At 28.8% G+C, this 12660-nt stretch overlaps 1 protein-coding gene across 1 annotated transcript; it reads right to left on the bottom strand.

The window, feature by feature from the left end:
- Window positions 1–551: 551 nt before the first annotated feature.
- Window positions 552–8469, bottom strand: LOC134837336 (fatty acyl-CoA reductase wat). The gene is made up of 10 exons (XM_063852708.1): window positions 8236–8469; window positions 7934–8062; window positions 6949–7068; window positions 5349–5447; window positions 2212–2368; window positions 1941–1986; window positions 1507–1788; window positions 1252–1371; window positions 903–1160; window positions 552–836 (listed from the first exon to the last, which is right to left on the bottom strand). Exons 1-10 carry the CDS (start codon window positions 8467–8469, stop codon window positions 725–727), a joined length of 1557 nt encoding a protein of 518 aa, XP_063708778.1. The 3' UTR covers window positions 552–724.
- Between the last annotated feature and the right edge of the window lie 4191 nt (window positions 8470–12660).

The raw sequence follows: 12660 nt of genomic DNA, 5'->3' as shown, positions 1-12660 counted from the left end.
TTACTTTCTATGTTGAACAAAAAAAATTTTAATTTTTGTATATTTTATGAAAAAATTAAATTGAAAAATTAAAATAAATTAAATTGCTCAAAAAATAGTTTTTAATTTTTATTTTTCCTTAAAAAGATTCGCACTATAAAAATATTTATTTTTTTTTGTAAAATTAAATATTTTATTAATAAAATTAATTTATATTAAAAATATAAATGAAATTTTCTCAAAAAATTTTTATTTAGATTTTTAAAAATTTTAACCTCAATTTGCATTTTTTCTTTTAAATTTCAGCAGTAAATATATTTTTAAGAATTTTTTAATATAAATATTTTCCGAGAAATTTTTAAAAAAACTTTTCTGGATATTTTAAAATAAAATAAATATGAAAACTTTTAATCCTTCGTGTGCCATGAATATTTGAAACAAAAAATGTTCATCCTAATTTTCTGATTCTGCGCAAAAACGGCTCAATTTAACGACATCTACAGTTCTTTCTAAAGTTAGAAAATAAAAACTTTAAAAAAGAAACAAATTTCATACGTTACGCAACTCTTTTTTTTATTTAATTGATTTTTTTTTAAATTTTGATACATACAATCGACATAAAATGATATTAAATCGAATACTTTTCGCGCACAACCACAATCCCGCTTTATTATTCGTTTCCACTCAATTCTCCCCGGTGATCTCATTACGTTTTAACATATGATGTGATATATGGCCATTGGATTCAAAAATATTTCGCAATTTGTTTAAATAATTTACGATGTGATAATTGATATCCTTTTATCACCAGCAATACCCAAAATATTATTTTTACGGCGTAGTGAAGTATTTTTAATCTGAAAATGAAAATTCGTTTCATTCGAGTCAAGTGTATTAAATTTTCAACATTCCAGAGAATTTACCTCAAATAATGCTGTCGCAATTTGACTACTTTTGTCATATCCTCTTTGTAAAAGTACTTTTTGATGCCGGGCACATAATGGTAGAAATAATCCTTCCAATCGACCGTTCGCAAGTCAAATTCCAGAAAAGCTCTTTCGTGATTAGGTAGTTTACGGTGCATCTGCTGGACATTGGAGTTGTCAAAAGTCCAGTGAATTAGTCCGAAATACGAGAACGAATGAAGGTTCCGCACAATTTTCTTGTAGGCAGCTGCGTAACTGCGGGTGTAATTGAATTGTTATGTTCGTTAATTTTCCAGAAAAAAAGTAAAAATGAGAAAATGCCAAGATTAAGATCTTGCGTACGTACATGCGTGGCTTGCCGGTGATAAATGCCAAAATATCCAGTAAATGGCCCGGAACCGTATGAAACAGAAATGATAATGGCTTGAAAGTAAAGCCGTTTTTTGCGATGATATAGCTGTAGTACCTGTTGATGTTTGACGTGCACCATTAATTCACAAAAGTATCATTATATTGTTATTATTCTTCCGAGATAAAAGGGATAAACAATGGAGCAAAAAATAAACAACAAAAGGAGACAGACACAACAACACACACTTACCACAATGATTTTTCAAGCGGCTGATGTAATCCCCGACGAACATTTTTCATATATTTGCCCCACGTAAGATTGTTATCGGGATATAAATAATTGTAGAGAGGCACTTCGTACGGCCCACAGTCTAACGCCTCCTTATATCGTCGATTGACGTCCCAGGCAGCACACACCATCGCGTTGATACAGTAATCCACTGGCACCATATTGGCGTTCCGCTGCTTGTCGCCCCAAATTACGTGAATGAGACCTTTGACGGCCCACAAACAGACACCACTTGGTCCATAACTGATTGCCATGAAAAAAAAATATGTGTCAGATTATGGGAGCAGACTGAAAGTACACACAGCAGACATAACAACAACAACAACAGAACATAAATAATTTGATCAATTAACAAAAATATCACCATCATTTATCTCAACACTCTGTGTACTTACACATTGTCGGTCCATCCGCGTACTGGCTCCTTATATGTGGAAATCACTGGATACGGTTGACGTGATGTGACGACGACAACGACGATATGATGTGGATGGATGATAAAATGAAATCAGAAATCATAACTCTTATTCATGTATTTATTCAATCTTTTTGCTTGCGGAGAGACAACGACGACGACGACGATCACGAATGATTGCTTGTTTGACCCGAATTTATAACATATTCACGAGTTTTAAAAAGAGTGAGTGAGTCGTTTTGTTTGCTTACCGATAGGTGGTCTGAATATACCGGTTGGCATACATTTTGCTCGATTAAACACCATAATCTCCGCACATCGTTTTGTCATCGTATAAGTGTTTGGCATGCCGTCCAACAAACAATGTTTAATCTTTTCTAAATCGCCCGGCTGCAGGATGCGGCTTATCTGTGTGTGGTGTGTGAAACATTGTTATGGTTAAAAATTTCTAGAGGTAAGTAAAATTTTAAAAAGTGTTTCAGGTTATTTCAGGACCCCAAAAAATTTTGAGGTAGGAAATTAAAGGTAAGATATGCACAATTAATTTGAATAAAGTTTTATAAACTTGTCATATTTTTTCAGAGCCTTGTTTAATAGACAAACCTAACAGCAGCAAGTTGCAACTCAAACCTTATGGAAGCATGGAAAAATTTAAACCTTCGTCAAATCAGAATTAACTCTAAGGAACTGATACCATAAGATAATACACAAAAATATGAGGACATGATTGATTCGAAGAATGCTGAGACAAAAAGAACGAAACATATGGATGTTAAGTTCAATTACCTGTGCGAATGTGTAGAAAGAAAACAAGTTCAACTGGTATATGTGAAGAGCGAAGACCAAATAGCAGACATGATGACGAAAGGATTGGGTCACGACAAACTTCCAATTAACATTCATGCTAAAAAGCTAAAAATTCGCTACTCGCAATAAAATATCATAACTAAAAGAGCTCACGATTCGTACTGTCATACGCCAACAAAGAGTCGAATACATGGCTGAAAGTTGCATGGAACTAAAAAATTGCTTATATCTAAATGTCGAAGTGCATTTCTCTTGAATGTCAAGCGTGTCAATGAAAGTATCCGATCCAAAACCGCTTAAACCTTCTAACGATAACATGCCGATTGTTAGATGAAAAATTCTTAGTAGAAAAATTTTTAAATACGAGAACCAAGTAGATATCTCTATTTGAGACCAGATTCAGGATTTTGAATTTCAACAAACTTTCGTTTCTTTTAAGTCAGTTATACGAACTTTTTATTTCAAAAAGGGTAAAATAAAATTAAAATGTTCACCTTTGATTCTCGAAAGAATTTGGTCGAATGAAATGTGAAACATTTTTCAAAATTGTACTTGCCTGCATTTTATTATTTATTTATAGACACAGAGACAAAAATTTGATTAACAGCAGACAAAAGAAAGTTGGCTTTCATGAAAATTTGATAAATGCTCGTTCAATGTAAATTTCCCGGGATAAATGTCATATGCTCAAATAATAATAAATTTTCATCTTTGCAAAAGTTTTTTTTCCTTTGATCGACATTATGCATTAAAATCAACTTATTGTTTAAAATAGCAAACAAGTCAAAAGTCTACGATTTGAGCAGGAAACACACACACACACACACGCTCTAAATAAAACATTTTCCATTTTATTCACTTTGCTCGTCAGTGTGTGACATTGATTGACTCTCAGTTTTCTAGAACGAAAAAAAAACAGCGGAAGCAGGAATATACTTAAACAAGTCGATGATTGATTAAGTGATGGATGCTGTGTTTCTAGCTACACGCGAAAAAGTTTCCGACGAAGAAAATTTTTGAATATATTGACACAGTATTTCAATAACAGACGCTGCGAAATATAAACAAAAAAAGATTAAATGCATTTTGTGTCTCATCAATGGATTTTTATACTTTATCAACTCCCTTCCTCCCTGCTTTTCGCTGATTACATTGTCAACAAGTTCTTAAAGTTGGCACACACAGTTGAAGTTTCTTACATCACATACGGAGTGTTAATTTTAATAATCTGCTAGAAACCGATTAACTTTCTATTTGGCCTCATGCGTCGCAAAAGTTTTGTGTGGTGGTAATCTTACTACGTCAAACTTTTGGTTTTCACACAAAGTTTTAACGCACAACACTCGATATAATGTACAACACTCCAATATGAGGTCAAGGATCGAGAGTGTTTTCATTTTGGTTGGGAAGTTTGAAAATTTAAATTGATTTTTCATGGAAAAATTGTCCATCCGTTAAACCAAAGGATTTTAAATAAAAATTTTTTATAAATCTTGTTTTTTAAATTTGGTTAAATCTTTTCAAGGAAATTTCTTCGGTGAGTGAGGTTCGAGGAAAAAATTATAAATCTTTTCATTTTATAAAATTTTTAATGTAATTTCTTTGAATCAATTATTTTTCTCTTCCTAAAATTTGATTGTCAACTTTTTAAGCTAATAATAGTAAAAATATTACAAAAATTAATGTTTCTTTTTCAATAAAAAAAAAACAAAATCGATTTTCAATGAGTTAAAAAATATTTTGTGAAAAAATAACCTTTTTTGGGTTTTAGTCAAATTTTTATTTTTTTATAATTTTTTAAAAGTATTGAAAATAATTCGAAGTTTAAGATTAAGTTAAAAAATTTTCATCAATTTTTAAAGATTTTGTAAAATCTTATATTTCGCGTGTTTTTAATTAATTTTTATTAAAAAAAGGAAGCAACATTAGCAGACGGAAACAACAATAATGCGTCTCAGTTAAATCCTTATTAAGAGTGTCTGTGAATGTGTTGATGGCACCAGCTGTTCTTCAGTACATCCTTACAGTTGTTAAAAAACAAGAAACAGCAGGACATAATAAAATGTTTATGTTTCCATTAGTAGATAATTAATTTAATTTAAAGATTTTCACATTCCAACTAATGACTTGTAGAATGTTCTTTTTTTTAATTTCTTGGTTTCCAGATTATTATTATTGTTTTTCCGAAATGGCCTTAGATGATGCGCGTAATTAAATCAACAAAGGCATTACTAGCTACAATGTTCGCTTGAGGCGAAAATTCTCTGTGTTTGAATTGTTAATGACAGTAAGTAGATTAAAAGCACTTTAAAATAATAAACAAATTAATTGTTACATTAAATTAATGTATTTTTAAATGAGTCATTATGGCAAACGCAGTATTGGACAACACACCACTCAATTTCGCGACAAGGCAAAAAAAAACGACGACAAAAAGCTAAAAATAAAATCATTAACACCCACAAAAACATTCTAAAATATTCATGATTGGCATCCCGCACCACGAACCACTTCTTCGCTCGCCCACCGAAAAGAAGATATTTTACATAAATAATAGAGAAGAATGAAATTGAAAACTCACCTGAATAATTTTCTCGTAGCCAATTTCCATATCGTACACTTTCTCATCAATATGCTGACGATTGCAGTTCGAGTATAAGGTCGAGATATGCAAAAACGCCTTGTTAAAACAAAAGGAGGAAAAGAAAATAAAGAAGACGAAAGTAAGAGATTAACCTTTTCTCATTTTATTATTACTCAATCTTTCAAAGCATCTTCTCAAAACATAACACACTTTTTTTCTCATTTTTTTTTGTTCCTTTAAAGTAGAGAGGATTGAAATCAAATACTTTTTTAGTAGGGTAATGTTGGATAGATTGGAAAACGATGATGAGAACGGTGCTGGTGTGGGCGTTTATCGAAGAAAAACTAATTTTCTGTACCTCTGCGTTCTGTGAAGTCGTCGCAAAGCCACCTAAGATCAAATGAATTTTTACGCTTTACTCCTTTCCTTTGAATTACAAATATCTTAAAATATTTTCAATTCATTTATCTTTGTATATTTGATATCTAAATAGTGTACCGATTTGCACCTTTCGCAATATTTTTCCTATTTTTTTTTTTTTTTTTTTTAATACAATTGAAAGAAAAAATTCTGATGATTTTGTGTCTTAAGAAAATTTTAAAGCATTTTAAGATTTTTAAATTTGGTATCGTTGATTATTATTTTATTTTATTTTTTGCAACAAAATTCAACGTTTTATTTGAATTTCTAATAATCGTAAGTCTTAATAATTTTAATTTGGACAAAATTTCGACAAATAATTATTTGAACAAATAATTTGATGCAGAATTTAATTTAAAATTTTTAATTTAATTAATTTTTAAATAAATAAAATGATATCCTTTATTTTAAAATTGTGCCTTTAATGTCAAAAATAAAATTTATGTAACTTAAGTATAGTCATCTCATGTAAATTAAGTCGAAGGTACAAAACATTATTGTATTGTATTTAAAATTTTTAATTTAATTAATTTTTTAAAAAATAAAAAAAAAATAATTTTTTTTAAATAAAAAAATATTTAATATAATAAAAGTAATTTACAAAATAAAATTTAGAATTAAATTTAAAATTATTAGATTATTTTAGAAAATATTCTTAAAAATAAACCAAAATAAGAGAAACAAAAAAATATTAAATTAAAAAATTTAATAAAATTGGATAAATCGAAAATTTTTCAAATTTTATTCTTAATTGTATTTTTTTCTATTTTTCCGAAATTTTTAATTTTTTTTAATAACGTAAATATTGAAAAAAATTATTTTTGAGAATTTTGTTAACTAATTTACCTTTAAAATTTAAATAAAATTTTATTTTTTTTTTTTGAAGTTTTTAAATTTTTTTAAAATTTTTTATTAAATAATTTTCAAATTTAATAAATTCCATCTATTTAAATATTTAAAATTTTAACAAAAATTTCTTTTAATTTAATGAAGGAGGAAAAAACGAAAAATTCTAAGCAAACCCGCGAAAGGGATCGGAAAAGCAATAATAACCCCATCATCGTTCTCATTTTCCAACCTTTCCCTAAAAATTCACACTAAAATGCTCGAAGGAGCAAGATGCTTTGTGTGTATTTGATAGACAAGAAGAGACACACACACACATAAAATTCCTTACCTTCAAATTCTCTATTTCTTTTGCCATTTCCATCACCTTTTGTGTGCCGAGTATATTGATATCAATAGCACTTTTAAGTTTCTCATTGAATTTTACAGAGGCCACAATATTAAAGACAATCTATGCATCGTTTCGTCGTCATCGGTGCCGTGTGAGTTTGTGAATTTTTGCATGTAAATGAAAGGAACAGAAGACAGAGCGTTTGAAAGAAGAAGAAGAAATAGCAGCAGCAGCAGCATCACATAAATAAAATTGTCTGGTTAATTTAGCATATATTTTATCACCATAAATATCAGATTGGAAACTTTTTGAAAACTATATATCTCCATCTCTAGCGTCGTCGTTTCGTGTGAGAGGGACTTGATGATGTCTGTGTCGCCTCGTAGAAGGATTATAATTTTTTTTTGTTTCTCCATAGTGTGAGGCGGCATGAATTAGAGTGTGACAAATCGAATGTGACAGTGACACATCTCTCTCTGGCACGGATGCAATCAAGCGGGATTTTATTAATTCAATATTTCCAATGAGAAATCCGATGCACGCATCTAACGAGCACCCTAGTTCAGCAGAAGAAGAGTACTTTTCTCTCTAGAAAATAGCAAAATATATCATCATAATGTACATGATGATCGTTCAGAGGTAAAACTTTCTTTCTTTGGTGAAACATTTTCTACACTTTATTGAAAACTTTCCACTCGGTATAAATCTCTGAATCTTTTATCATCACTAAATACTTAAGAGAAGTAGTCGGAGTGAAGGAGTGAAGAAAATAATGATACAATATTAGAATATTCGAGATGTACTCTACCGCAAATTTGAAACCATCATAAATATTTTATGAGTTAATTATTCGAACGAGAGAGATAGACACGAAGACAGACATGCAACAAATCCCCCACATCAAATTGACATCTTTCTTATCGTCATCCTCATCGTCAGTCAGTCGTCAGTGTCACACCAAAATCACACACAGAAATCGACTTACCTCCACTTCGTGCTTAATTATTGATTTATTTTCCGCACTAATATCTAGGTCGTCTGCTTCGAAATCCGTACTGATAGCAACCACTTTTCTCAGTACTTCCGGTGACGTTTCACGTAATCGATCAAAAATCTATTCAAATATTCATGCAAGAGAAAAAATAAAAAGTCAATCAATGAAATATGACCACGACTTTTTTTTACGGTGATTAAAAAAATGACATGAATCGAAAACAGAATTAATTATTTTTAAGCATGTCCGATTAAACATCAAACACAAGCAGAACAAAAAAAAATGTAACGTACACTCTCGTTGAAGAGGGCCTGCAATCGATCGTCTGCATTCATGTTGTTTTTGTTGCGGATTAAAATGTAAATTTTTTTCACATCAAACGCACGCAGGATTTTTTCAATTAAGACCTTTCCGAGAAATCCAGTGCCACCCGTTATCAAAAGCACGGAATTTTTATAAAAGTTGGTGATTGTATCTGTAGCTGGCATGCTATGCTCTCCATCGATTTTAATGTAATTATTGGCCATTGTTGCAATATCTGACGAAACATAAAAAATAAACAGAATTTTTTTCATTAATTTAATTTTCTCTCATGAATTTTTTTTTGTGTGGGAAAGGATTTATGTTTATCATGTTTTTTTTTCTTGTTAATTATCACCATTATATAAATTAATTTTATTTTAATTACCTTCCTCCAAAATAATATTTTCATGGACAAATTCTTCTCTTTGTGAATTCATTTTATTTATTTTTTAAAATTATCAACTGAGGTTCTTTGTTAAAAAATAAATATTTTATGGGCTTTTGGTTTATTTTTTTATTATTTTTTTTTATAAATAATATCTTGTTTTTTTCACCTTGATCAAAATAAATATTTATTTTCACAAAAAAAATGTTTGACGGATTTTCTTTTCAAATTTTTATTTTCTTTTATTGAAAAAAAATATTTAATATCATTATTTTTGAAAAATACGTCTTTTAAACAAAATAATCAATCGAAAACTAAATTCTTCTTTGCTTTTCACGGTTCAATATGGTTATGACGTGAAAAAAAAAATATTAAAATGATATACAAATTCCACAAACAGAGTTTATAAATAAAATATTCAAACCAATTATGAATATCCCTATCATGCATGTAAAATACAGAGGCATCCTACGTACAAACATAAAATCATTATAAATTCTTAATAAGATTGAAAATTAAATAACAAGGAAAATGTAAATTTACATACCACACAGACATGGAATGCGTTTCAGGCAAGGTGTGTTTCACGAGCTCAACAATAAAAATTCGATTTATTTACGAATAATTGGTTCTTGCTGTTCCTGCCTAGTAAGCAGTTAATATGTTGACTTTCAGTATTTATATGTGGTAGAAAACGCTCACAATAAGGATTCAATAATTTTAAATATTTAAATATGTGTACAGAGAACAACGACGTCGGTTCGTTAATAATGTGGGAAAATAAACAGATTTTTCTTACTTTATGCACGCGGTCGTGGCAAGCGTACATGAACTTTAATTTAAATTCAAGTGAAATGAAAGTAGAGCGTTTAATGAAGGTTTTCCTGAGATATCAGGTGATTTTCGTTGTAGAACGTCATTTTTTGTTGGCATTTATAGAAAGTGGTTCGTTTTTGTTATGTGAAATTAGAATATTAATTTTTATACTTTGAGTCCGTAAAAAAAAATTTATTTAAAATTTTAATTTTTATTAAAAAAAAATTATTAAAAAAAAATTAATTAAAATTTTTATTAAAAAAAATTGTCATAATTGTTTTTTATTTATTTATTTTTTTTTAATTTTATTTATTTAGCTTTTTTTAAAAATTAATTTGTTTGTTTTTAAATTAATTTGAGCAATTTAATTTTTTTGGAAATTTTTTTTTGGAAATTTTTATTTTGAAATATTTTTAAAAAGTGAATTTTTCTTCCAAATTTTATCCTAAAATTCCTCAAAATAATAATTTCCTAAAAATTTATTTTTAATTGACTTTTTATTCTAATAAAAATTCGAAAGTGCTTCAGAAGAGTCTTTTCAAATGTAAATTTTACTCAAAAATGATCAAAAATTGACTTTTTCTTCCTTTTTTGATTGGAAGTGCTTCAAAAAATAGCTTTTGGTAAAAATTTTACTAAAAAAATTATCAAAAAGTAGGTATTTATAAATTTATTATAATTATTTTTTTATTTTATTATTTTCTTTTAAAATGTAACGTTAATTTAAGTTTTGAAAAATTCAAATATTAAGTTTTTTTCCTCTTTTTTTTCATGAAAGGTCACTCGAGGTGAAGGACGTTAAATTGCGCGATAAAAATAAAATTAACTCGTGTCCAAATTAACGCAAGTGTGAAAAGCTCATTCATAAAATAATTTAAAAAAACGGAGTCTTGCTAAAAAAACGTGTAAATGATGAAAAACGTGCCGTTATCCAAGCACAGCAGCGTGCAATCATTACAACAAGTCCCAAGTTCACGTGTTCATTACGTTACGTATTTATTCTGCTTGTCCGTCTCGTTAAACCCTTGTAACAACGATTATTGTTTCTTGTTATCATGTATCATAAACGGCTGTCTTCCGCCTACAAAAAAAAAATATACAAATTTAATTAGCTGGCTCGCCATCCAGATTTTTACCCAAATTTTGTGCATTTCGCATTACAAAAGAGTAGCTGAAATTGTGTGTGTGCTGAAAAAAAGGTAAATTACCGGTCATTAAAGTTTCCGGCGGTTGTTTGCCTTTTGACGTCGGGATTTTTTTTTTCATTGTTACATGTAATAAAATTATAATGTGGGTCAGCATTACAAGTATGTGCACTTAAAAAAAATTGTTTAAAAATTAATGAAATCAAGTGTGGCTTTGAGAATGGACACTTTAATATTTTTACATATTTTTTTTTTCAGTCAGAGTCAACTTTATTTTTTTTTTCTACGGTATAATTACGAAATAATCGTTAGACAAGTTTTCCATGCAGAAAAATCCAGCATCGTAATAAATAATTACTTCCACAAAACAATTTCCTTGAATCCTCGTTCTTTGCATTTGTGGCTTACGTTTTCTCTCTTTTTGAATGCAATGCACTTTCACCACAATATGCAACTTGTCCAATTATCGAAACAAGGAGAAAACTGAGCAACTGGCAATAATTTTCCTGAAACTTTATGTGCAAGTACAAAAATCATGCATTTGCATCCAACCTTTTGTAAGCATTCCACTGGAAGAAAGAAAGAAACAACAACCCATTTTTTTTTGCAAAATCTTTTATTTTTGCTCGACTGAAAATATAATTGCTCCTCCATTTTACTATTAGTTGCAGTTTACTTACAACGAGCGAGGAAATGTGCAATTTTTAGCATCCCTTTATTGTTGTATTTTATTTTTTTTATGGAGAGCAGCAGAAGTGAGTTCAACAAAAAGAAAAAAAGGGGGCAATTGAAGTAAAAATTGTATATTATGTGAGCAAAAAAGCGGGAAAACAAATTTCTTTCTCTGTTGTTGCTCCTTTGTACATTTTTTTGTTGTTTTTTTTCTAAAGTAGCAGGTAGCATTTTTACATCTCTCAAATCAGAATCAAATTGCAGAAAAAAATATGACATTGTAAGTTGTATGCAGAGTTTTTAATATTCTTCACTTATTTATGGTTTTTGTTTCAAAAAATTTTTTTCTCGCATTTTTTGTGCCATTTTGCATTGTTATTTATAATGATTTTTTTCCTCTTTTGCATTTTTTTCTCCCTGTTTTGGCACAACAACATTTAAAAAAACGTCATAGAAAGCTTATTTAGTTCACTTCATGATCTTATCATCAAAACATGTTTTTAACAACTTATCTTTTGTGTCAAAAAATTTTTTTTGAATAAAACTTTTTTTTTTGTACTAATTTCACGGGAAAAAATATTTTATAAAATATAATTGAAAAATAAAATAATGCCTTTAGTTGTTGTTGTTTACTACAAATCTTTGAGAAACCCCTTTTTATATATATTTATAGTGATGAAAAAAATTCAAATATTAAAAAAAAACTTTTTTTCACACACAATTTAACTGCAAAATTGAAAATTTTCTTTCATTTTTTATGCCTGGTAAGATTTTGTGTGCATAAAATGCGATGATGATGATGATGTTACACACTCACAAAAGTTTTTCTTTCATTTCGCCTACAATTGTTTAATAAATATACCTAATATACATAAATATTTCACCCTCACCTCAGAAACAAAGTACAGAAAAAAAAATTACTCACCAGCTTTTTTTTCTCTATTTTTCAAAGTAAAAAGGTAAGACAAGAAAATTGATGTTGAAACTTTTTTTTCTCACGAATGTTTTACTTTTGATGTTCTTATTTCGTTTGAAACATTTATTATTACAAAGTAAATGGTGGATGCTTTTTTTTTTTTTGATGGAGCAAATTTTGGAGGTTACGATTTTATTTATTATATCATGATAGAAAGAAGAGAATAAAACAAAAATAAGACATATTTTTCCTCTTCATCGTTTTTTTTTTTGTGCAATAAAAAAACTCTTAAAAATGTTTTGAAAAATATAAAATAAAAATACACAAGAGGAAGTATAATCTGTTCTCGATGAATGAAGAATATTTATTAAAAAAGTTTTGATTTGCCTAACTTACGCCTTACTAATGTGAATTTCCGTTTTCCGACGTTATATTATTGCCAAAGTTTACCTGTATTTTCAACAATAATAATAACAACAGT

The sequence above is a fragment of the Culicoides brevitarsis genome, chromosome 1 (assembly GCF_036172545.1).
Source record: "Culicoides brevitarsis isolate CSIRO-B50_1 chromosome 1, AGI_CSIRO_Cbre_v1, whole genome shotgun sequence".
In the NCBI taxonomy this organism is placed as follows: Eukaryota; Metazoa; Arthropoda; class Insecta; order Diptera; family Ceratopogonidae; genus Culicoides; species Culicoides brevitarsis.
The sequence above is the reverse complement of the archived record's forward strand: the minus strand, read 5'-3'. Positions and strand labels throughout refer to the sequence as shown.